At 42.3% G+C, this 20,787-nt stretch overlaps 1 protein-coding gene across 1 annotated transcript in view; it reads right to left on the bottom strand.

Moving 5' to 3' along the window:
- Nucleotides 1-711: 711 nt before the first annotated feature.
- NR3C2 (nuclear receptor subfamily 3 group C member 2) overlaps nt 712-20,787 on the bottom strand; it is a 366,877-nt gene continuing 346,801 nt past the window's right edge. Inside the window, exon 9 of the mRNA XM_061192560.1 lies at nt 712-3,457. Within this exon, the coding sequence (XP_061048543.1) occupies nt 3,302-3,457 (156 nt within the window). The 3' untranslated portion in view covers nt 712-3,301. The remainder of the gene's footprint in view (nt 3,458-20,787) is intronic.

Genomic DNA, 20,787 nt, shown 5'->3' with positions numbered 1-20,787 from the left:
TTGTGTTTCACGGCTATGTTGTGTTCCAGAAATATATCAATTGTGTTAAAGCAAAGTTGTGGTTAACTCTCAAATAGTCTTCTAGTTCGACCAATCACCAGTTAAATGACACATTAACAATGTACCTGAATTTCTCTTGTGGGAAATACATGTTTTGTAGTTTTAAGATGAACTCATAATTGCTTACTGCTTTTTTGTGGTTCGTATTAATGAGTGACATCAAGGGGAGCAGCCTGTAAGGAATGTGAGGAGCATCACGGCTGGTGGGAATGGAGTCTCTTGATAGTCCAAGAGGACCTGGGGTGAGAGCAAGACTCCACTGTGTGGAGGAAGACCAGGGAATGTGACGGGGCATCTGGTCTACTCAGGTGAGTCTCGAAGTCTGTAAAATGAACAAGCTTCCGTGTGGTTGCGAAGATAAATGAGGCAATGTACCTATAGCATTTAGTGGCCACATCAGTAGTAGTTGTTATAAAATTGTTATGGGGTATTTCAGTGACCCAAATATTAGCAGTAAGAAACAGGACATCTAACCAGTCCCAAAAGAGGATAATTAATATGTGGATTACACAGGGCTTTCTAACATGGGGGAAAAAATGGTGACTCCATCTTGGATGTAGGCAGAAGGGCATATAATCCAGGTTTAAAAGGGCACAAAATCCACGTGTTCCTACAGACGTTCAAATGAACCGTTTCCAAAACAACAAGTGATTAAAGTAAAGGATTTATTGTAATCTGCTTACAGTCCTTTGCAAAGACAGACATATGTTTTTGCATAAAGATATAAATTGCTTCATTTTAAACTAATTTAGTGTCTTTTTTAATTATATGAAGAAGTTTTGGTGAATTATGAATTGTACCAAACCAAGATTTTTAAGAGCAATATGGTACAAAAATAAGAGCAGACAATTTGGACTGGGACAGGCATTCAACAGTGGGTTGAGAATATGGCTTTGCTGTTTAATCAAGCAAAGTTACCTGGAGACAAACAAAGAGCCAGTAACTTCGTTAATACAAAAAGCTGATGCAGACCGTCTCCATCCCAAACCTGGTTACGTCAAGATTCCGATGTCATAAAAAGTAAGTCTGAGCTAAAAGCTGCTCTTGTGAAGCCATTTCTTTTCTAGAAACTCCCAGTCTGCATGCTGTGTATTTATCACCTTCCAAGTGTGGCTTTCATATTGCTGTGCATGTAAGTTGACCGTATTTAAAGATCTGCATAAAAATTAAATTCTTGAAACTGCAAATTATGTAAGAGAAACTCCTCCCTCTGAGTGCAGCTTTCACAGGTTTCCCCTTGCATAAGGCAGGTGTCTTCTGAAAGACATGGTAATGTTGCCTGCATGGTGAACCCTGGAGAAAAGTGTTGATCCCAACGCTGCCATCTCCCGGCCTTGGGCTTCTCCAGCTACAGCTTTTAGGTTTTGGAAAAGAATACGATTTCACTGAGTACCTGATGATTATCATCACTTTTAAAAGATTAATTTTGGCCTCTATTCAAAGTATTTAGTGCAATCATATTGTTAAGTTTCCCCAAAGATAGATATATATGTTTGTGATTTGGGGCAAGAGAAAAAGCCATAAATTGCATCAGTGCCAAACAGATTAGTGAATTAAAAATTTTAGTGCCACTGTCTTGCTCATATGATCTGTAGTTTTTTTTTTTCAAAACTGTTTACGTATAAAATTCATTTTTAAAACCTACCTTTTAAAAATCTAAAAACCCTCTAATTATCGTGCAGTCTCCTCGCCGTTCTGACTGAACCGTGCCGTGCCCACACACACCTTCCCAGTGCCTCCTGCCATGACCTCCGTGTTCCCATGACCAGTGCCAGGAGTGCAACAACCCCTTCTGAGACCAGAAGTGAACATTTCACCTTTTGCAGACGTAGCGCGTGCATGGAATTCTTTTCCCCCCAAAGGAGAAAATTCGATTTTCTAAAATGGGATGAGGATACGCTCTCTGAGCCATCGCATTTCCAGTCTGTCTCTCCCCTAAAGCTGATTCTGCTTCTTGAGGAAAATGGAAAAGAGGCAGCTTTCCTAGAGCTGCTGCACTCCCCGGACATCCTCTCAGGGAGGGTGTCATCGAATGACGCCTTCAAGGAGCTGCAGACACCACAGCGCGCCATCCCCGGTGGAAGGAGGATGGAGCCGAAGCCGGAAAACGTGCTCAAGTCCCACGAACACCCCAAGCGGGAGACCAAGGACGAAACGAAAGTACAGAAGAAGTAGAAAGGCTTAAAGACAACCGAAGAGGTTTAAGTGTGGTTATTTACAACAGAGACTGTAAAATGGTAAATTAGATATGAAGCTAAAAAAGGCACAGCTTTCCCTTTCTTAAATACACTGTAAACGGTTCATGATGCATGCAGAACGTTTCACTTTACAAAAAAAAAATTTTTTTTTACCTTGTTGGTTTAGACAAAGATAGTACTTAAATAGTCTCCAGCAAAATAGAATTCTTTCAAAAATACTTTCCCATTCATCCTATTAACCATTAAAGTTTTTTTTTTTTGTATGTGTCTCATTTACAAAAGTTCCTTATACCTTATTTTAGGTCCTTCACAATTTATACATACAGTAATGTACAGCACAGCAAAAGACTGCAAAAATTATTGGTAAAGCCAACACAATAGATACTAGAAATTGAAACCAAGGCATTTGTTTGAACATCTTATCCGTTCTAATTAAATAATAAATGGAGGCTAGAGGGTGTGGATACCAGTGATGCAGAAAGACGTGGGCGAAGCAGTGCCCCCAAGGGGGTCGCTAATCCATCCACGTGCTCCGTTATTACACAATAGGAATCTGTATATATTTTTGTGTTTTTTTGTTGTTTTTTTTAAATAACGAAAGAATATTAATGCCCCATATTGACTATACGCTTTATGTGCAAACCAAGGGTGAGCTTGAAAAAGTTCGTTAGTCCTTGAACCCTTTTAAAACAAGCGAACGATCCCAGAAACTACATGGCATAGTTAAAACTTCCATCTGTTAAAATATCAAAATCAGAGAGTTATTGACTAGATATGGCTTTTCATCCAGAGGAACAGGAACGTGTTTCTAAGTGCTGGGGGTTGGAGAGGGAAGAACCTTCCAGACTATGCAGGTCTCGCCAAATCCACATCACCCTGCCCGCCTGCCTCCCAACCCTTGACATGATTTTCAACTTGAGCAACTGCTGAACAAGTGGGAATCAACCATCACGTGTCAAAAATATGATTTTCTTGGGTCCTTCGTGGGTGTGTAGTAACACGGGGAAACTTAAGGCAAAGTTCTTCTGGTGAGATGTCTCCCGTCACTTCCTGTGAAAGTAAAGGGTCTTAGCGTTCCCGGACTCCACCTTCGGCAGCTGGTCGCTGATGATCTCCACCAGCATCGCTGGGAACTCCACTTTCAGGGCCTGGGACTCCCGGAAGGTATAGAAGCAAAATTCCAGCAAGTCGCTCACCAGCTGCAACAGACAGACAGAGGGGCTGTGACATCGAGGCCTGATTCCCACCCTGTCTCCAGGCCCCTCTGAGTCCTAACTCTGGCGTAAGCTCAGAGCAACATTCCCAAATCCCACCCTGTCTACGAAGCTGCTTAATTAACATGACTAAGTCATCCATCTTGGGGGAGGAAGAAGGATACTCAACGTCCGCTGCATGTAATAGGTCTTTCGTGCAAAACAGATTCAAACAGGAGCTGTGTCATTGTTGAGTCTTAAATATATCAGCAGCAACAGGGCCAGTAACAGAGTTCATAGCGGCAGGGTCACTGAACTGCTCTCATCCAATTCTCATTTATAAATATGTGAATTGGGTGGGGCAAGCACCTGCGTGTAGCTTTGGGTCCTGGCGCTGGGCCTTCCCCAGCTTGTAAGGGCAGGTGCTGTGCCCCCTCGAGGCCTGGCTGGGCCCTGCCAATGGAGCTGTGGCCGCAGGGGAAGCCAGACTTCCACCGGCAGCCCCCTGGCCTCATCTTGCCAGTGTCCTCCTTCCTTCAGGCTCCCAGTCCTGAGCTGGGGGCTGGGGCTAAGACTTCTCAGCCCCATTCCCAGCTTAAGATACAACTGACATACAACTTTGTGTGAGTTTAAGGTGTAAAGGGGTAGTAGATTTGATACACTTATAATATTGCAAAATGATGAACACCTCTATCAAGGTACGTAACTACCATTTCTTTTTTGTGATGAAAACTTTTAAGATCTACTCAGTAGCTTTTGCATATATAGTACAGCATTATTACTATAGTCACCATGCTGTACACTAGATCACCAGAACTTATTCCTCTTAATAGCTAGAAGTTTATACTCGTTGGCCAACATCTCCTCATTTCCCCCACCTTCTGGTAACCACCATTCTACTCTCTGTCTCTATTAGTTTGCTTTTTTAGATTCCACATATAAGTGAGATCATATAGTATGAGTTTTCTCTGTCTGACTTATTTCACTTCTTAGCATAATGTTCTCTAGGTCCATCCATGTTGTTGCAAATGGTGGGGTTTCCTTCATTCTCATGTCTGAGTCATATTCCGTTATGTGTGTGTGTATATGGATAAAGATGATACATAATATCGTCTTTATCTAATATCGTCTTTATCCATTCATCCATTCTCAGCCACTTGGAGAACATGAAAACATCAAGGAAAACATCTATGTCTTTCCGCCTGTCCAGCCATTTTCCCTACTCTGTGACCCAAGGACCTTTCCTATCCTCCTGGACCTGAACTACTCCCAATTCTGTAAGGTTAAAAAAAACAAACCCACAAATGCAGTATAGCATTACTGGGTGCTATTCTCTTTACTAGGAATATACTTTCAAATCAGAAAGTATACATTCTAATTTTTCTTTAGTTAATTCTGTGTCCTATCATGGGAAAAATGACTTTTGGTCATTTCCCACTGTATTAAAGCAGACAACATTAACATTACACGTCATAAAATAACTGTCATCTTAATAAAGTGTTTTTCACTTTATTAAGTGAAAATCTGTAACTTCCCCTCAGGATTAAAAAAAACACCAAAACAATTAGCAGGCTTAAATTGAGTCGCGTAGTAAATAACTGCGTGGTAAAGGCCTTCGATACAAACCAGAAATCCAGAAAAACTCATTGGGAGATATACCTGGTGCTTCTGTTTGTGCCTGAATATGCCCTCAGTCTGTAGACTGATATCTCCCTAGGTAGGTCCAAGGACTGACTTTTCTGTACCCACAGGAAGTTGGGGCCAAATAAGCTGGGAAACAGCACAAGGCACCATCTGCTGTGGGCTTGTTCAGACACACTTGTGCTTGCTTAGTGAATGATACACGTCAGTCTCCCCATCTGTAAAATGGGGGCCATGAGAGTATCTGCTGCAGAGGGGTGCAGCAGAGGCTGAATCAGTGAACTGGCATGGAGTAAGTGCTGAACAGATGCCAATTCTCAATCAGCCTCTCTCTCTTCCCAAACTCCTTCAACCATCACTTTTCTCTGCAAACTGGGACACAGCTTGCAAGACCTGCTCGGGGTCATCTTTGTGTAACCTGATCTTCAGGCCTGCCTTCTATAAAATGTGGGATGCGGGAACTTTGTGTTTGGTCTTTCCTGGAAAGAGAGTCTTGAAATAGACTTGGGGTGGCAAGTTTCTTAATTGTTTCCGGTGGTGGGCCAGTGGCTGCGAGAGCTAAAAGCCACACTGGGTCCTGCTCTCCAGGTGTGGTGCCACAAACGAGTCTCACTGTGGACCGCGGGTCACGCCCTTCAGTGGCACCGGCCGAGGGCACTCGGGACCTAGTTTAAGTTCATCCTGATCTCTGCCCCTGCTGCTGCCCCCGAGGTCCCTCTTTGTGGCCACCTTCAGGGCTGTGAAGGAGGATGTTTTTCCTTTTAAATTTTAACCCGAGGGTTGACATCTGCGTTTCTAGGCCATATTAACACCCCATAGGACAGCTCTGCTTGGCAGCCACAGGCCTGCACACCTTCGGGGCTGGGACTGGCTCACATCCAGAGATAAAGGCTCCCGGCGCTCAGAGCGTCTGAGGCGCGGGGCAGGGGTGAGGAGGAAGGTGGTCATGGTGACAAGGTGGCCTTGGCATACGACCCGAGGGGGGTGGAGCTGGGCCGTGTGGCACTCAGGGAGCAAGTGTGGGGGTCACTCGGGGTTCAGAGCAGCAGGAAGCTTGTGAGGCGGAGCCTGTTGGCTGACATCCCTGACACATTACCTGCAGGGCCAGGGCCACTTAAGGCTTTATGCTTGTCAACAGGCGACAGCACTGCCTGCAGATTCCTATATACAACGAGAGGTAAGGAGCAGAGTAAATCAGTCTGAACCTGAGGCAGTGTGCAGGGGAGCACCTCTGTGAGCCTGTAAATGGCGACAGGTCCCCTGCCCCATCTTTTTAACACCCACACGAGTATTGCCTAGGAGATGCTGGGGAACTGGACCAGATGCAGAGAGACCAGGGCCAGGGGCTCGGCTGTTTTTCCTGGCAGGTTGGCTGGGGGTTAGGTGTCCCAGACGCTACTCACAGACCCTGCATATTAACTGGGGGCTGGCATTTCCCGCTCATCTCTGGTCCACGTTCCATGGACTGGGAAAGCAGCTCATTTCCAGTCATGAGCTATACCCAGGGCTTCTGTTCATAATAGATGTCAGCTGCTGAGGGATGGGGGGCTCTCCTGGGGCACATGGGGTCAGCCTGGAAGGCCAGGGCTGGGCCTCTGACCCTGCGAACACCTGGAGGGGGGAACCCCCGTTACCACTAACTGCTCTCAGGAAAGGGGCCAGTGCTTGGTCTTGGGGTGGCCAAGATGCCTGGGGGCCCCAGCAGCTACCAGAAGGCAACTGGCTGCCTCACAAGCCTGCCTGCCCTGCCTTCCCTGGGAGGGCTGCAAACCTCTGAAGATCCCAACCCAGCAGGGCCTGAGCCAACGGCTGCAGTTGCTGGGGTCAGGGATCATCTGAGAATCGAAGCCAGGAACCCCCGGTCACTGGGAGAGGAGGACAAGGGCCACCCTGGGCCAGGCTGCAGGACCTGCCTGCTGACCCACAGCGCATTGCCAGTACGCCAGGCCCTAGGGGTCCCTGGCCCTTGGCGGATGTCTGAGTTGGCCTGTTGCTGAGGTTGGTACGAGGGCACCACCCCTCCTGGAAAAAACAAGGCACAGGTAGGGTGAGGCTGCAGGTGGTCAGAGCATGAGGCGCTGGGGACTAGGTCCCGAGAGCTGGGGAGTCACATACTGTTGGGTCGGCAGGGATGTTGACCCATCAGAACAGATACCGGTTCCTGAGCCAAACTGCTGTGTCATAGCGAAGTGTCTAACGGTCACATTACACACGTGTGTCCCCTGGGTGTCAGCCTGATGCAAGGCAGGCGGCACCTCTGCCAGAGCCCGGAGGAGCCAGGAAACATGGGGACAACCAGGTATGATGCATGTGCCCTCACCAGGCGCCATCCTGTCCTCTGCCCCAGGTACAGAGCGGGTTGGTTGGGGGCAGGCAGGCCACGGTCACAGCCTGGAAGGTTAGTAAATACTAGGCTAGAAGGAGAGTCGAGAACCCGAATTATAATCAGTAATAAGAGTCCATATTATTAGGAATCAAAGAAAGTCCTGCATTGACTTTTCATTCTGTACCAAATGCATCTGTTGGGATCATAGAAGTCTAGCTGGATGCTCAGCATGATTTATCCAGAGCCCGATGTCAGGGCCACAGCTGTTAGGGTGGCAGAGGAGCCTGACAAGGTCACAGGGTGACTGGTGGCACTTCGCTTGTTCAACACTGAAGCTATCAGGCTCTGTCGGTGCCTATTCCCCACTCTCTCCACTGAGTCATCGCCTGTGGTGGGCCAGTAGCTGGGCCCTGCTCCCACCATGAGCTGCAGTCTCTTGGAGGGAGGGGCATGCAGGGAGGGTTCGGCACTGCTGTTCCAAGATTACACAATCAGTGAGCAGTGACGGAGCAACTGAATAACAGCCTCTCTGGGTAGGGTCCCAACGGGTTTTCAACAGCAAGCCCATGTCTCATAAGTTAGCTGCTGACTCCAGAACTTTCACCTCATTAGGATGGAGCTTTGGCTTGAATTGAGCATTGGGGGGAGGTTTGAAGCTTTATTTGCAAAGATCAGAATTTTAAGCCAGATATATCGATAAGGTTAGGGGCAAAAGATACACAGCTTCAACTCTAAATACTGTAACAGTAATAGACAGAAACGGCTAGCAACTGTTTACCCCAGGTGTTCTAGCAATAGCCTTCTGAATGCTGGAAAATGATGCATAGTGATTATATAAGGAGTCTGGGCTTCATTCAAAACCCGCAACCTCCACCCAGTGTGGGCTAGTGTGGAAGATGCTGGCGTGTGCACAGGTTGGGGCCCCGTGGCCATGCAGAACTGCTTCTCTCTGGCTGGTGATGTCTCAGCAGAATGTGATGGTAACAACACCCCCTCAACTTAGTAGCATTTGTTTCTACACCCAGAAGAAAATGTACCTTTAACAACAAGGTTAGACTATTTGCTCGTGGATTCCCTTTGAAAACCCAGGCCCTGCAGTGAGGCTACCCCGCTGAGTGCTTCTGGCAGGCTCTACTGGAGGCTGAGTTTAGGAGAGTCCTGAAGGCCTCCTAGAGGCAACTGAGAGAAGAAGTATCAGCAAGAGACCATCAAAGAGTACTGTCAGCATCATGACAGCATGATGCTGACAATCCCCCCTTTTCAACAAAGAATTAGTCATCCATCCATGAACAAAAGCACCTTTATGGAGCTCTGGGATCCGGTCCCACGTGCAAAGGGACCTGGGGAGGAGTTTTGCCCATCTGTGCATCTGTGCATCTGGTGATAGGCAGACTTTGGCATGGGCTATGAAACCAGTGGAGCAGTGAACCTGTCCCAACCCCTCTTGCCATGGTCAGGAAAATACCTGGAGACTGCTGACCTGGGCAGATACCCACTGACAAGGGAGAAATTGCAGAAAATCAGCCTTCCCAAGGGGAGACTCCTGCACACCACTGGAGCAATAAAACTAAATGAGTTTGGAAGTAGTGGAGAGGAAAGAACTTTACCAGCGCTGTCCCAACCCCTGGTGACACTGCATGGGGCCAAATTATCAGGTGGCAGCAACCTCTCCCACAGGAGAAAAGGAGAGTGGTGAGTGAGTGCTTGGCTACCCTGGTGTTGCAGGATACAGCTGGAGAAACCAGTGGCACCCAGAGTACTGAGGTGGGACGTCCATGACTGGAAGGAGGAGGGAGGAGACTGGGAAAGAGACAGATAAGAATATCCAAGGGCATTAAAGGGACACACCCATTAAGGTCTACCCTGAGCCTCTGGGAATACTACACCTGGGGAATCTCCCTAGAGGGTCCACAGGTACCCCCAAATCCCTGAGTGCTAAACTCATACCTTCCCCCACTCTGCAGCTGGCATCTTGTGCACACTCCTGAGTGTGGTGGCAAGAGTGAGCTCCTGTAGACAGGAAGTGTGCTCAGAAAACAGGCCAGGATCTGTGGGCTACAGAGAAACCACAAACTTGAGCTACAGTGGTGCCACTTTCTGGAAAACAAAAGAGGTATCTAGTAGCCAGCCTGGGGAGTTTTAAGAACCAGAAAAGACATAAAAGCTGAAGAATTCTGCCACAACGAGAAGCAAAAAGGAGTGGAACAGATATATCCATACAAAGGCAGAGAAACCTCAGATAATAAGAGCACCAATGAACAGAATATCCCATCTGAAGGCAACTAGCAATAATTGAAGACAGTATCTGCCACTTCAAGTGCAAAAAGAAAAGCAACGCAAAACTACAAGGAATATGAAAAATCAAGAAAACATGTCATCACCAAAAGATAATAATTCTCTAATAACTGAGCGCAAAGGCATGGACTTTTACAGTCTAGCTAAATTCAAGAATTGCTGTTTTGCACAAACTCAGTGAGCTACAAGAAAACTCAGAAAGACAATTCAACAAAATAATGAAAAAATACAGGCTCAAAATGAGTAATTTACCAAAGAAACACAAATCATAAAACAGAACCAAGCAGAAATTCTGGAGCTGAGGAGCTCATGGAATGAAGTGAAGAATGCTATAGAGAGCATCTGCAGTAAAGCAGAGCAAAGGAAGAAAGAATAAGTGAGTCAGAAGATTTCAAAATACCCACATTAAAGGAGAACAAAGAAAAAAGAGTGAAAAAGAGTGAAGAAAGCCTATGTGATCTAAGGGATTCCATCAAAAAACCTAACATTAGAAAAATCAGGGTTCCAGAAGGAGAAGAGAAGGACACGGGGCAGAAAATTTATTTAAAGAAATAGCCAAGAACTTCCCAAACCTGGGGAGAAAAATGGACATACAAGTTCACAAGGTTAATAGTTCACTCTGTTTTCTCAATGCAAAGAGGCCTACTCTAAAACACGTTATAATGAAACTGTCATACATCAAAAATAAATAATTCTAAAAATAGCCAGGGGAAAAAAGATTGTAACCTACAAAGGAACTTCCATTAGGCTATCAGAAGATTTCCTAACAGAAACCCTACAGGCCAGGAGAGAGTAGAATCACATATTCAAAGTGTTGAAAGAAAAAAGTTGCCAGCCAAAAACTATCTGGCAAAATTATCTTTCAAATACACAGGAGAAAAGACTTTCCAAAACAGACAAAAGCTGAGGGTGTTCATTACCACTAGACCCCCCTTCCAAGAAATGCTGAAAGGAGTACTTCAAGCTGAAATGAATATATGCTAATCAGTGACATGAAAACATATGAGTACACAAGACACTGGTAAGGGTAAATATACAGTCAGACTTGGAAAATCCTAATTCTATAATAGGATGGTATGTTAACCACTTAACTATACTATAAAGGTCAAAGTAAAAGAGTATCAAAAATACAAAAGGGGGTAGCCTGCACAGACAATTGAAGTTAGGCTGCTATGAACTTAAAATGGACTGTTTTATCTATGCAATGTCTTATGTAAGCCTCGTGGTAACCACAAACCAAAAAACCTAGAGTAGATGCACAAGAGATAAAGAAAAGGGAAACAGCCATACCAAAATGGAAAATTGCCAATTTACAAGGTAAGCAGAAACAGAGGAAAAAGAAACAATGAAAATACAAAGCAACCAGAAAACAATGAACTGGATGGCATTACTAAGTCCTTACATACCAATAACAACTCTAAATGTACATGAACTGAATTCACCATCGAAAGATACAGAGTGGCTGGATGGGTAAAATATCAAGACCCAACTATATGCTACCTACAAGAGATTCACTTCAGCCTTAAGGACACACATAGGCTCAGAGTGAAAGAATGGAAAAAGATGTTCCATGCAAGTAGAATCGAAAAGAAAGTGGAAGTAACTATATTTATTACAGACAAAATAGACTTTAAGCCAAAAATGGTAACAAGCATCAAAGAAAGTCAATATATAATGATAAAGGGGTAAATTCATCAAGAAAACATAACTGTGTGTGTGTGTGTGTGTGTGTATACACACACACATACACAAACATATGCAACATCAGAGCACCTAAATATATTCAGCAAATACTAACATATCTGGTGGGGGAAATATATGACAATCCAATAATAGTAAAGGACTTAAGCACCCTACTTTCAGCAATGAACAGATCGTCCAGACAGAAAATCAATAAGGAGACACTGGACTTGAACCATATACTAGGCCAAATAGACCTAACAGACATTAAGAGAACATTCCATCCAACAGAAGCAGAATATACATTCATCTCTGGTGCACATGGAACATTCTCCAGGATTGACCATGTGGGAGAACACAAGATAAGTCTCAGCAAATTTAAGAAGAATGAAATTATACCAAGTATCTTTTCTGGCCACAATGGTATGAAGCTAGAGCTCAACAAGAGGAAAGGTGGAAAATCTACAAATATGTAGAAATTAAACAACACACTCCTGGATAACAAATTGGTCAAAGAAGAAATTTAAAAAATATCTCAAAACAAATAAAAATGGAAACACAACATACCAAAATCCGTGGGATGCTGTAAAAGCAGTTCTGAGAGGGGGTTTATGGTGATAAATGCATACATTAAGAAAATAGAGAGATCTCAAATAAATAACCTAAATTTACACTTCAGGGAACCAGGAGAAAAAAGGGACAAACTACATCCAAAGTTAGCAGAAGGAAGGAAATGACAACAATCAGAATGGAAATAGATGAAATAGAGACCAGAAAAACAATAGGAAAAAAAAAATCAATGAAACTAAGAGTTGGTTTTTTGAAAAGATAAATGAAACTGACAAACCTTTAGCTAGACTAAGAAAAAAAGAGAGAAGACTCAAATAAAATCAGAAATGAAAGAGGAGACATTACAACTGATAACTACAGAAATACAAAGGATCATAAGAGACTACTAAGAACAATAATATGTTAACGAGTCGGGTAACCTGGAAGAGATGGATAAACTCCTAGAAACACACAACCTGCTCAGACTGAATCAGGAAGAAACAGAAAATCTGAACTAACCAGTAACTGATAAGGAGACTGAATCAGTAATCAAAAATCTCCAAATATAGAAAACCCTGGACCAGTTGGCTTCACTGGCAAATTCTACCAAACATTTAGAGAAGAATTTATGTCAATCTTCCTCAAACTTGTCCTAAAAACTGAGGAAGAGGGAATATGTCCAAACTCATTTTACCAGGCCAGCATTACTCTGACACCAAAGCCAAAGAAAAGAAAACTATAAGCCAACATCCCTGATGAATATAGATGCAAAAATTCTCAACAAAAGATTAGCAAACGAAATTCAACATTACAGTAAAAGGATTATACACCATGACCAAGTGGGATTTATCCCTGGGATGCAAGGATGGTTCAACATACACAAATAAATAAATATACTACATTAACAGAATTAAAAATAAAAATTATATAATCATCTCAATAAATGCAGAAAAAGCATCTGACAAAATACAACATCCTTGCATGATAAAAACCCTCAACAAACTGGGTATTGAGGGAACATACCTCAATGTAATAAAGGCCATATACGACAAATTCAGGGCTAACATTATACTCAATGGAGAAAGACTGAAAGCTTTTCTTCATTTAATATCAGGAACAAGACAAGGGTGCCCACTCTCACCCCTATTAATCAATATAATACTGGAAATCCTAGTTAGAACAATTAGTAAAGAAAAAGAAATAAAAGGCATCCAAATCAGAAAAGAAGTAAAATTATCTCTGTTTGCAGATGATATGATCTTATATATAGAAAATCCTAAATACAAAGCCCCCAAATTGTTGGAACTAATTAACAAATTCAATAAAGTTGCAGAGGTCAAAATCAACATACATAAGTCAGTTGCATTTCTATATATTAACAATGAAACATATGAAAAAGAAATAAAACTATCCCATTCACAATAGCTTCAAAACAATAAAATACTTAGGAATAAATTTAACCAAAGAAGTGAAAGATCTTTACAATGAAAACTACAAGACCATGATGAAAGAAGTTGAAGAAGACACAAACAAATGGAAAGACATCCTGTTGTCATGAATCAAAGGAAAATATTGTTAAAATGTCCATACTACTCAAAGCCATGTACAGATTCAACACAATCCCTATCAAAATTCCAATGGCATTTTTCATAGAAGTAGAAAAAACAACCCTAAAACTTGTATGGAACCACAAGACTTCAAATAGCCAAAGCAATCTTGAGAAAGAAGAAGAGTCAGAGACATCACTCTTCCTGATTTCAAACTTTTCTACAAAACCATAGTAATTAAAACAGTAAGGTACTGGCAAATAAAGAGATACATAGACTTATGGACCAGAAAGAGAGCCCAGAAATAAACCTCTGCATTTCTGATCAACTAACATTTGACAAGGGAGCCAAGAACGCTCAATGGGGAAAGCATAGTCTCTTCAACAAATGCTGTTGGGAAAACTGGATAACCACATGCAGAAGACTAAAACTGGACCCCTATCTTACACCACTCACAAAAATGAACTCAAAATGGATTAAAGACTTAAACGTAAGACCTGATACCGTAAAAATCACAGAAGAAAACATAAGAAAGAAGTTCCTTGACATTGGTCTTGGCAATGATTTTTTAGATATGACACCAAAGTTCAACAAGTATGACTACATCAAGCTAAAAAGCTTCTGCAGAGCAAAAGAATCAAAAAAAATGAAAAGGCAAATGACAGAATAGGAGACAGTATCTTCAAACCATATATCAGATAAGGGATTAATATCCAAAATATATTAAAAACTCATATAACTCAATAATAAACAATTTGATTAAACAATGGGCAGAGGAACTGAATAGACATTTTTCCAAAGAAGACATCCAAATGGCCAACAGGTACATGAAAAAGATGCTCCACATCATTAACCAGGGAAATGTAAAAATCAAAAGCACCATGAGATATCAACTCACTGATATCAGATGATGACACCTGTTAGAATGGCTATCACCAAGAAGACAAGAGATATGTGCTAGTGAGGATGTGAAGAAAAGGGGACCCTTGTGCACTGTTGTTGGTGGGAATGCAAAGTGGTTTGGCCACTATGGAAAAACAGTATGGAGGTTCCTCAAAACATTAGAACTAACCTAAGATCCAGCAGCTCCACTCCTGGGTATATAGCTGAAGGAAAGGAAAACAGGATATCAAAGAGATATGTGCACTCTCATGTTTACTGCAGCATTATTCACAACAGCCAAGATATGGAAACAACCTAAGTGTCAACGGATGAATGGATGAAGATGTGATACACACACACACACACACACACACACACACACACACAGATATTTTTCAGCCATGAGAAAGGAGTAAATTCTGCTATTTGCAACAACACTGATGGACTGTGAGGGCATTATGCTAAGTGAGATAAGTCAGAGAGAGACAAATACTCTGTGATCTCATTTATACGTAAAATCTATAAAAGCCAAACTCTTAAAAACTGAGAGTAGAAGAATGGTTACCAGGGGAATGGGGGACTTAGGGAGATGTTGTTTGAAGGTACAAACTTGCAACCAGTAGATAAATAAGTCCTAGAGATCTAATGCACACCACAGTGACAACAATACTGTTTTATAAAGTTGCTAACAGACTAGGTCTTAATTGTTCCTACCACAAAAAAGAAATGATAATTACGTGACATGATAGAGGTGTTAGCTAATGCTATGGTGGTAATCATTTTGCAATATATAAATGTATCAAAGCAATATGTTGGACATCTTAAACTTACACAATGTTATGTCAGTTATATCTCAACAAAAAAAGGTACCTGAATCCAACAACACATAAAAAAGATCATACACCACGACCAAGTGGGATTCATCCCAGGTTCACAAGGATGGTTCAACATATGCAAATCAATCAATGTGATATGTCATATCAACAAAAGAAAAGACTAAAACCACATGATCATCTCAACAGATGCAGAAAATGCATTTGACAAAATTCAACATCCATTCATGATAAAAACTCTTACCAAAGTGGGTATAGAGGGAACATATCTCAAGATAATAAAAGCTATTTATGACAAACCCACAGCCAAATTAATACTCAATGGTGAAAAGCTGAAAGCCTTCATGCTAAAATCTGGAACAAGTCAAGGATGCCCACACTCACCTCTTCTTTTCAACATAGTACTGGAAGTCCTAGCCATAGCAATCAGACAAGAAGAAGAAATAAAAGGTATCCAAATTGGAAGGGAAGAGGTAAAGTTGTCATTATATGCAGATGATATGATACTATATATAGAAAACCCTGAAGACTCCACACAAAGACCACTAGAACTGATAAATGAATTCAGCAAGGTAGCAGGATACAAAATTAACATTCAGAAACTGGTTGAATTTCTTTACACCAATAATGAAATATCAGAAAGGGAATGCAAAAAAAAATCCCTTTTAAAATCACACTCCCCAAAATAAAATACTTAGGAATAAACCTGACCAAGGAGGTGAAAGACTTATACTCTGAGAACCATAAAAACACTGACCAAGAAAACTGAAGATGATTCAAAGAAATGGAAAGATATCCCATGCTCTTGGATTGGAAGAATTAATATTGTTAAAATGGCCATACTACCCAAAGCAATCTACAGATTTAATGTGATCCCTATCAAATTGCCCATGACATTTTTCACAGAACTAGAACAAATAATCCTAAAATTCATATGGAACCATAAGAGACCCTGAATTGCCAAAGCAATCCTGAAGAAAAAGAAGAAAGCAGGTGGCATAACCCTCCCAGACGTCAGACAATACTAAAAAGCTTCAGTAATTAAAACAGCGTGGTATTGGCACAAAAACAGACTTAGGGATCAATGGAACAGAATAGAGAGCCCAGAAATAAACCCACACACCTATGGTCAATTAATTTTTGACAAAGGAGGCAAGAATATACAATGGGAAAAGGTCTCTTCAGCAAGTGGTGTTGGGAAAGTTGGACAGCCGCACGTAAACTGATGAAGTTAGAACACATCCTCTCACCATACACAAAAATAAACTCAAAATGGCTTAAAGACAAACATAAGACAGGACACCATAAATCTCCTAGAAGAGATCATAGGCAAAACATTCTCTGACATAAATCATACCAATGTTTTCTTGGGTCAGTCTCCCAAGGCAATAGAAATAAAAACAAAAATAAACAAATGGGACCTAATCAAACTTACAAGCTTTTGCACAGCAAAGGAAACCATAAACAAAATGAAAAGACAGCCTACAGGCTGATGCAGCCAACAAGGGTTTAATTTCCAAAATATACAAACAGCTCATACAACTCAACAAAAAACAAACAGCCCAATTGAAAAGTGGGCAGAAGAACTAAACAGACCTTTCTCCAAAGAAGAAATATAGATAGCCAATAGGCACATGATAAGATGCTCAACATTGCTAATTATTAGAGAAATGCAAATCAGAACTACAATGAGGTACCACCTTAAATGTGTCAGAATGGCCATCATTAAGAAGTCTACAAATAACAAATGCTGGAGACAGTGTGGAGAAAAGAGAACCCTCCTACACTGTTAGTGGGAATGTAAGCTGGTGCAGCCACTGTGGAAAACAGTATGGAGGTTCCTCAGAAAACTAAAAATAGAATTACCATATGATCCAGCAATCCCACTCCTGGGCATATATCCAGACAAAACTATAATTCAAAAAGATACATGCACCCCTATGTTCATAGCAGCACTATTCACAATAGCCAAGACATGGAAACAACCTACATGTCCATTGACAGATGAATGGATAAAGAAGATGTGATGTATACATAGACAATGGAATACTACTCAGCCATAAAAAAGAATGGAATAATGCCATTTGCAGCAACATGGAAGCAACTAGAGATTATCACACTAAATGAAGTAGGTCAGAAAGAGAAAGACAAATACCATATGATATCACTTATATGTGGAATCTAAAACATGACACAAATGAACCTATCTCTGAAACAGAATCATGGACATAGAGAACAGACTGGTGGTTGCCAAAGGGGAGGGGGTTGGGGGAGAGATGGAATGGGAGGTTGGGATCAGCAGATGTGAGCTTTTATATATAGAATGGATAAACAACAAGGTCCTACTGTATAGCACAGGGAACTATATTCAATATCCTGTGATAGGACTTCCCTGGTGGTGCAGTGGTTAAGAATCCACCTGCCAATGCAGGGGACACAGGTTCGAGCCCTGGTCTGGGAAGATCCCACATGCGGCGGAGCAACTAAGCCCGTGCGCCACAACTACTGAGCCTGCGCTCTAGAGCCCACAAGCCACAACTACTGAAGCCCACATGCCTAGAGCCTGTGCTCTGCAACAAGAGAAGCCACCGCAATGAGAAGCCTGTGCACTGCAACGAAGAGCAGCCCCCGCTCACCGCAACTAGAGAAAGCCCGCATGCAGCAACGAAGACCCAACGCAGCCAAAAATAAATAAATAATTTAATTAAAAAACTATCCTATGATAAACCATAATGGAAAAGAATATTAGAAGAAGACTGTATATATATGTATAACTGAATCACTCTGCTGTATAGCAGTAATTAACACATTGTAAATCAACTATACTTCAATTAAAAAAAAAAAGGTGCCATCAGAAAAATACCTAAAAAGATTGGATTTTAAACACTCACCAAAGGGGGATTTTTTGGCCAAAAGCTTGGCTGTGAGTACGCTCAATGTATCGGCTAAATTCTTGGCCTACAGGAGGCATTTGGGGAACTTAGCAGGGTGTTACGGGGCTCTGAGCTACCACCGGCAGCAGCAAAGCTGCCATCTGGAAGGGGTATCTTTTGTTGATTCCTTAGTTTAAAAAACTGCCGTCCTCTGCCAATGGCTAGCCTGCATGGAGGCGGGCATCTGGATTCAAGTGTGTCCCTGAAGCAGGAGACAAGCCTCGATGGGGCTGCTTGCTCATGTGAGCTCTGCCTGCAAATTCTAGGCAAGTGGACTCTCTGCAAGGGTGACTCCAGGCCAAAATGGGCACCTCTGGCTCTGCTTCCAGAGGCCCAGCTGCCTGACGATGGCCAGGATGTCCCCTGTGGCCTCAAAGGGCTGGTCCCTGAGTCTAGGCTGGTACGGGCTGGAGCAGCTGGGCCACACCAGGTGCCCAGGAATGGGCTGGCGGCCGGGATGGGAAGCAGGCTGCTCAACATCTCATGAAAAGCCAAGAGCATTTCTGAACACTCACCCCTGCTCCCCATCCATCAGCATCTGACTGTTATTGGAGGTTACATTTTAATTCGTTCCTCATCACCATTTTTATAACAAATTCAACACCAGTCACTGATCTCTGGTCAGTGATGAATATTCAGTCTTCAAAATACGTTGTTTGGATGCTGTGCTATAAGCAAGATGGGTTTAATTTCCTTCTGATTATTTTTTTTGGCACTTAAATTTATTTAATTTCCACTCTGTTTAAGTTTCCTTGTATTACAAGCCTCGTTCTAGATCGCGGCTCTGCCTTCTTGTGAATAAGGTCTGTTGTACATGTGAAAAACACAAAGAAAAATGACACAATGCAAAAGCAGAAAGTAGAGCTTAAAGATAAAGGGATAATTAGAACATTGCTGAACAAAGGAAATCTAATGAAAGGGTTATGTGTGAAATGCATTGGCACGTTACTGTATACAGAAGTATGAACTTTTGCTACTTTTGTTTTCAATATTTTCTAGATCCTTCTTGCAAATGTACGCTACACGGAACAATGTAAAAACCTAAACCAATTCATATTTATAAGTTACCAACTTTACTGTCTGGTTACATCAAGATTAAGCAGTTAAATCCTTATTTCAGTCTCTGAAAGAAAAGGAACACTGAGTAACAAGGGGCAGACACCACTGGCTAAGGACCGAAGGCCCCTTCTGATCCAAGCAGGGACACTACAGTAGAGACCAAGGTGGCTGAATTTATTCCTTTGATCCTACGATGCCACTGAATGAATCAGGGGTTGGCAAAGTCTGGCCTCCAGGGCAAATCTGACCTAATAATGGTGTTTGTAAGTCTTTTCATTTTGTTTTTTACACTTTTAAGTGGTTGCAAAAAAATCTAAAGAATATTTTGTGACAGATGAAAATTATATGAAAAAGTTTTACTGGAACCCAGCCATGCTCATTCATTTAGATATCATCTGTGGCTGCTTTCAGGCTACAGTGACAGAGCTGAGTAGCTGTGGAAAAGACCATGGGACCCACAAGGCCTACAGCATTTACTACCTGGTCCTTTATGGAAACAGTCTGCTGGCCCTGGATTGGAAGGCACGCCAGGGATTCAGTAACAGCCTTGGGAGAACAGGTTTTGGTTGTTTGCTAAAATAAATAAAGCAAGTATAAGATGTTTCCTGATTTTAGAAATATTAAATGTGGGCAAAAATAGTGTATGAATCAAGTGATATGGTGGTGGCCAGATCTGGTGTTCCAAATATTATACAGATTCTTCAAGGCTTTAAGAAATGCTTTAGAGGGCTTCCGTGGTGGTGCAGTGGTTAAGAATCCACCTGCCAATGCAGGGGACATGGGTTCGAGCCCTGGTCCGGGAAGATCCCACATGCCTCGGAGCAACTAAGCCCGTGCACCACAACTACTGAGCCTGCACTCTAGGGCCCACAAGCCACAACTACTGAGGCCGCATGCCACAACTACTGAAGCCCGCATGCCTAGAGCCTGTGCTCCGCAACAAGAGAAGCCACCGCAATGAGAAGCCCGCGCACCACAACGAAGACCCAACTCAGCCAAAAATAAATAAGTAAAGTTAAAAAAAAAAAGGCTTTAGAAAGAATCCTTGTCCATAAAGGGGTTGAACTAGGGAACCGAAAACATTGCCCAGCTTAAAGGATCCAGAATTTGTCATTTAAATGGAGAGCTCCCATCACTCATGTCTTCCATTTTTGGCCTTTGAACCTATAGTCACTGCGGGTCATACACATTTACAGTTGATTCCCATTGTTCGCGGTAGTTATGTTCTATAAAGTCATTGCCAAGAGTGAGTTAGCGAATACAGAACCTTTGCTCCTAGGGATATAGAGGGTTAGGTTCCCATGAGCTACTGGTCACAACATTTTCATCAAACAAGCGATACATAACCTTGTTTTACGTGTGTTTCTGTTTAAAGACACCTTATTCCCATGTGTGTTGCTGATTCCTTCACACTGAACTCACGGCCAACAGCATTATTATAACTCATGCCTGAACGAAGCTTATTTTCTCCGTAAGTCACATCACAGCCTCCTTGCGCTGAAAAGCACAAGACAGTGTGTGAGCAGTACATCTGGGGACAATTTTAAACAGCGAAATCACTAACAAAAATGCAAAAAAAAAAAAATGTGAC

The sequence above is a fragment of the Eubalaena glacialis genome, chromosome 5 (assembly GCF_028564815.1).
Source record: "Eubalaena glacialis isolate mEubGla1 chromosome 5, mEubGla1.1.hap2.+ XY, whole genome shotgun sequence".
In the NCBI taxonomy this organism is placed as follows: Eukaryota; Metazoa; Chordata; class Mammalia; order Artiodactyla; family Balaenidae; genus Eubalaena; species Eubalaena glacialis.
This window is presented reverse-complemented; position numbering and strand designations above follow the sequence as displayed.